Source organism: Megalobrama amblycephala, linkage group LG1 (genome assembly GCF_018812025.1).
Source record: "Megalobrama amblycephala isolate DHTTF-2021 linkage group LG1, ASM1881202v1, whole genome shotgun sequence".
NCBI classification, from domain to species: Eukaryota; Metazoa; Chordata; class Actinopteri; order Cypriniformes; family Xenocyprididae; genus Megalobrama; species Megalobrama amblycephala.
The window spans coordinates 54,844,392-54,850,603 of record NC_063044.1 but is presented as its reverse complement, the minus strand read 5'-3'; the positions used below and the strand labels follow the sequence as shown (position 1 = coordinate 54,850,603).

Genomic DNA, 6,212 nt, shown 5'->3' with positions numbered 1-6,212 from the left:
GTTCTACCTGCTTTGTTTTGTTTTTTTGTTAAAAAAATAAATGCATTTGAATATTTTCCCTCCTCTGATGTTTGCCTTTAGTATGGGTTCAGTGGGAGCGAATGTGATTGAAACAGCAGCTCTTGGGAGACCCTTCCAGCTCGGGATGCTGTATGACTGCAGAAAAGATGCATTAATACCAGGTATATTTTTTTGAAAATATGTCAAAGTCAAGTTTATTTCTAGAGCACATTTAAAACAACAGAGGTATGTGCTTAATCAAATAAATATTTAAAACTGGGAACTAATAGCAAATAGTATATAAAAAACTTCATTTGTGCTTTTCCACTGAGTGGTACGACTAGGCTTGGCTCGCTTTACTTGACTCACCCTGCGTTCCATTTGGAAGGGCTCATCCCTATGCCCTAATCCAGGGCTGGGCAAACTCGGTCCTGGAGGGCCGCTGTCCCTGCAGAGTTTAGCTGCAACCCTGATAAAACTCACCTGCATGTAATCCTGAAGACCTTGATTAGCTGGTTCAGGTGTGTTTGATTAGGGTTGGAGCAAAACTCTCCAGGGACATCGGCCCTCCAGGACCGAGTTTGCCCAGCCCTGCCCTATTCCCTTCAGAGGGTTTACCCTCCGGAGTGAGAGCTTCGAAGGAATGAAGGGTGTAATGGACAAAAAAAACTAATTTTTTGGAATGCACTTCTGCGTCATCTTAACGACACAATCAAGGAGGAGTAGATTGTGCAAGCTGCTCCCCTTGTTTAAGGTTATATATTTATTTATTTTTGGTTTCCCGCACCATAATGTATATTGTATCTATGTATTTGAAACATTTTAATGGACTGATAAAGGGAGCTGTAAAGTATTTTTGTTGAAGTACAATGTCATTTTGACCATAATATCAAAATCACCTGTGATGTCTGAAGCCTCAGGCTTGTTCGACTTGAAGCAGTGCAGAATTTTTTTCCGACTTGAGACAAAGCAGATGCTACGTCAATGTGACATATGCCATCAAAGTACAGCAAGAATAGGCTTGTTTGAGACGCACCTAGCCTCAACTGAAGTTCAGCTGAGAGTAGGCGGCTGCAGTGAGGGGAGGAGTGAAAAAAGTGCAGGTAAGACGGACAGTTTTCTGTTCTCCTAGTGGATCAGAACCTACGAGATCAAAGGTGGATATCGCGGGATTCACACTCGTGCGTTGTGTTGCTGATAAACTGGATGTAATTTAAGTTCTGTTGCTTTTATATGAAAATAAACAAAATGAACAACACCCAAAGTACTTGTTATTTATTTCCATTCAAAAGATGTATGTATCACTCATTTTAACTTTAATTATAGATGTTTTTATATATATATTTTATAAATGATAACAATCACATAACTTACAGAGAGATCACACTGTCAGAGACTTTAGGAATATTCACACATAATTTATACATATAAAATCATGCTATTAGAGTTTTAAAATCAAACATTTAAAAGAGATCAATACATCACAGTTGTTCAAACCAATAAGCTTTAAGCTGTGTCGTCAGCAAGTCGTTTCCCATCGTGCTTTTGGTCAGCGCAGTCGGTGGAGAGCAACTGTGCTCGACTGCAGAATCTGAATCCGCGGTCTCAAAAATCGGGCTGCATGCAGATGGGGTGTTGGAAGTATAGTCTTTTAGCTTTTAGTATGAATATGTTAGCCATAGGGTTTTGAATAAGCTGGTGTTTTCCAAAACAATGGCAAAATTCGCATTTAGGAGATATAAGCATTCAAAACTTACAGTCTCTCACTTCCCCTGAAATGGATCACATATTTTCATGACAGCTTCTCATCAAATCTTCTGTCCAATTAAATGCTCTCTAGAAGTCCCGCCCCCTCTTACACAATAAACAGACACTGAAGACGGCTGAAATCGGTCATTTGTTCACACATTTACTTGTTTCCAAATGGTGAATGGCACATAGTGCACTATATAGAGCTGGGCTGTCCAACCCTGCTCCTGGAGAGCTACCATCCTGCAGATTTCAGCTCTAACTCCAATAAAACACACCTAAACCAGCTAATCAAGTTGTGCAGGGTTGTTACTCCCCTCGAGTTCAATTAAAGGCTCAGGTCGTTCTTGATTTTAACAGACATTTATTCGGACACAAGTCCTTAACATGTCTTGTACATTTTAGTCTTGCAGCCCTTTTATGTCCCAACAATGCCGTCAGAACTACGAAAGGAAATACGTAAAACTTAAATTAACCCTCTAAAAGTGGTGTTTTACACATACTAATAAACAAAAAATACATACAAAACGAATAAATAAAATGCACATTCAACACGTAAGAAAATACACTTAATTGACAAATTATACATTAACACACGGTCACATACGGCGGAGCAATTAACACGATAAAATACACATACCTCATTGGCCTCTCTAACTCAAGAGGAATAAACTTGGAGGGTTACAGTTTCTTCTTCTTAAACAAAAAGACAATATAACTTCTTAGCACTTCTAAAAAAATATCCTGATAGCAGCAATTAAATAATTCTTACTGCAGCAGCTGATGCTCCTGTGATCACAAACCACAACAGCCACATCCATGAGATCATTTAAATTGAGATGACTTTCATGTCATAGAATGTCATAAGTCAATTTCAAATGAGTGCAGAATATCATCAGGATTTTTCTCCATATAGTGGACTTCATTGGCCTCCAAATGGTTGAAGGTCAAAATTACAGTTTCAGTGCAGCTTCAAAGGGCTTTAAACGATACCAGACGAGGAATAAGGGACTTATCTAGTGAAACGATCTGTCATTTTTGAAAAAAAAAAAAGCAACTGTATTTTTCTTTATAAACACAAAATGTTGCCTTGAACATACTTCTGCTTTCCACAACACTTAAACTGTATGTTCTACAGCTTCCCTATTCTACTTACGGAAAAAAACAAAACTGGTGCCACTTAAGTAGAATAGGAAAGGAGTAGGACATACAGAGTAAGCGTTTTGAAGAATGCGGAAAGCGGAAGTATGTTCTAGGTGATATTTTGTCTTTATAAAGCATATACGGTTGTATTTTTTTTTCGATAATGATAGATTGTTAGATAACAAATGACATCAAAGTACCGCAAGAGCGATTCAAAAGCATAAGGAGTTATTTGCGCTCCAATCGCTTTTGTAGTACTTTGCTGATGCACCTCGAACAAGCCTAATCTCGCAAATCCAATGACGCTGGTCATTTCCAGTGTAATTGGATTTGGATTGGATTGGATTGGATTTCTGAGGTGGAAAACCCCCCAAAAGTGAGGCATACCAAGCCGTTCCATGCAATGGAACAGCAACATAAAGGTCCTTTAAGACAGAATTCAGCAAAAATGTTTGCCGTGATGATGCTTTTGAATCAAAACAAAAAGGAGAATTTGTTGAATAAAGTTATTTCTGTTTTGTTTTTGTGCAGAAGTAGAATTCTCATTGCTTTATAAAATCAAGGTTGAACCACTGTAGTCACTTTTCTCATTGGTGTAATAGGTCCTTTATTTGGTGCCTTGCTTTTTCGCATTAAGACCATGTACTGCTAGTTTAGGTACGGTTAAGTGTACAGCGATTTGGTTCTTTCAGATTTTTTTTTTTTTTCGGTCACATCAGGCTTGAAATAAACATGAATGTTTGTAGTTTTGCTGAAATTAATATTCATCAGCATTAGTTGCAGATATGAAATGTGATTGTAATTAATTCATATTTTTTTCTATTACAGGAATCAGACTTTGGAGTAAAGAACAGCTGGAGCAGAATATGTGCTCCTATACCCAAATAAATACAGATTTCAATGTCACAGCTTCAGACTCCATTCAGGACAAAACTAAATTACTGAATATTGAAGGTAGACTCAAACTTAGTATTTTAGGTGATCTCATTGATGTTAGTGGAGCAGGAAAGTATCTAAAAGACATCAAAAAGTCTTTCAAACAGCAGAGACTGACTCTACATTATCATTCAACCAGCAAGTTTGAAGAACTGACTGTGAATCATTTGCCTTCTGAAAATCTTCCTGAGGATGATAATGATATTGCCACACATGTAGTGACAGGAATAATGTATGGAGCAGATGCCAACTTTGTGTTTGACAGAGAAGTTTCTTCAAATGAGGATATAAAAACTGTAAAAGGAGAAGTAAAAGTGGCTCTTGAGAAACTACGAGGCATTTCAGTGGATGCAAATGCTGATCTAAATGTAAATCGTAATAAGGAATCTGCAGTCAAAAAATTCACGTGTACTTTTTATGGTGACTTCCAGCTACAGTCTAACCCAGCCTCTTTTGAAGATGCGATGAAGGTTTTAGCTGATCTTCCAAAACTGCTGAAAGAAAACCCACATCTGGCGGTTCCTCTGAGAGTTTGGCTTTATCCTCTGGACAAACTTCACTCAAGATCTTCAAAACTTCAGAAGGAGATCAGCATGGATCTAATCATGACGACTGAATCAGTGATTGAAAGTTTAAATACAGCAGAGATGAAATGCAGTGATCTTCTAGAAGACTCTCCTGCTCAGATGTTTGCTGAATTTCATGATAAAATTCAGCAAATGAAGCAAAACTGCTACACATATAAGTTGAGACTTGTGAAGAAACTCAGCTCTCTGCTGCCAGACATCCATGGAGAAGTGATGAAGGAAACCGTACTGTATGATCTTCTACAAGAACATGATGAATCTCCATTCAGAGAAAGTGACCTTTCAGAATGGTTGACAGAGAGAGAAAGAGAGTCTGGGATCATTAAATCAGTCCTCACATGGCTGGAGGCTTATGGGGCACAGGTGGAAGACAACATAGATGCCATTTTGATTAATCTAGAAGATGGGAATCTGGTCAGCTACACGTTCACATCATTGAACTGCTCAGATGTGCTTCTTCAACAACAAACTGCCTATCTGAGTCCTTCAACACAAGGAGAAACTGATCAGAAGAGCCCTAACATCAAGCAAAGGTCTTGGCTAACTCCTGAGATCCAAAAGATCATGAGGAGCAACTTGAAGATATTTAAGAACTTGATCAATTCAGACAGTTGTAAACAAGACAGGTTCATTGTGTCATCAAATGATATGGAGAATCATCCTGGTTCCTGCATTCTCATGTATGAAAGTGAATGTGATGAAGCTGTTTGCTTTACTCCTCCATCCAAACCAGCCTGTCCAATCACTGAAGAGGTCAAAGGTCAGAATGTGGTTCTGAAGGTTCCTCCATCAGGTCCTGCTACAGTGGAGCTCAGATTACTGTATAAAGCGAAGCAGGACACAGTCTGGACATCTGAACCTGTGCTGAAGGATCAACACACAGTTACTCTGACTGATCTGAGAGCAGGAACTGAGTATGAGATCAAATGTGCAGCGCTGGGGAAACTCAACTACACCATAGACAGTGACATGATCAGAGTCATCACAGAGGTATGATCAAATTTAAATGATTGATTAGAAATATATGCAGCTTTATGACAGTGAGTTTTGAATGCTTTAAAGATAATTTCTCCCTGTATTGCCAATTTCATGATTTAATTAGTTGTTAATTTAGAAATGTGCCTTTCAGCAAAGTACAAGGAAACAAGCTGTTAAAGATAAGTACAGGAAACAGTAATACGATAACTGTATAATCTGGGTTTTGTCTATTACACAGAGAGAAAACAAGGACATTGGAAGAAAACAAAAAATAGTGCATTTATTTGACATACTTCATCTTGAGGGTAGGCATAAACTGAGAGCTGCCTATGTTCTTCAGATAACTGAACATTCATTACAGTCCCATGAATCTTGTGCTGAAGAAGAGCTGATTCAGACTTTCCTACAAAAAATACTGATGATGAACTACAGAGCAAGATGCATTAAAACTAAAAAGAACAACAAGGAAGATCACACACAACAAACTGACAATTACCCTTCTGACGATGAGAGTGATATTTTTGATGAAATGTTTTTATCTAATGACAAAACAAGTCAATCTGATCTTATTCATCCAATGGATGTCCAGATGGCCGTGTTTCATTGTGCCGATAGTTTCCTGAAGCAGCTGATGGTCACTAAACTGTCCCAGTGTCAGTACGCTCTGCCTCTGCTTGTTTCTGATTCATTCACACAACAGATTGAGTTTCCACTCTGGACATTCAGACAAATCAACAAGAGCTGGAAGATCAGAACCCCCAACAATGAAACCATCAGTCGAACCCAGTCGATCTACAAGGCAGAAACTCCAATGGTGTT

At 38.4% G+C, this 6,212-nt stretch overlaps 1 protein-coding gene across 1 annotated transcript; it reads left to right on the top strand.

Annotated features, from left to right (window-relative positions):
• Positions 1–88: 88 nt before the first annotated feature.
• Positions 89–5,960, top strand: LOC125250186 (verrucotoxin subunit beta-like). Its single transcript, XM_048162639.1, has 2 exons — positions 89–182; positions 3,721–5,960. The coding sequence occupies exons 1-2, from the start codon at positions 146–148 to the stop codon at positions 5,409–5,411; spliced, it is 1,728 nt and encodes a 575-aa protein (XP_048018596.1). The 5' UTR covers positions 89–145; the 3' UTR covers positions 5,412–5,960.
• Positions 5,961–6,212: the final 252 nt, after the last annotated feature.

Bases quoted from the DNA above. Each gene is read 5' to 3' on its own strand.
- LOC125250186 (XM_048162639.1), top strand. From the start codon at position 146: ATGCTGTATGACTGCAGAAAAGATGCATTAATACCAG. The intron at 183-3,720 runs GTATATTTTTTT...TTTCTATTACAG, and splicing joins AAAAGATGCATTAATACCAG to GAATCAGACTTTGGAGTAAA.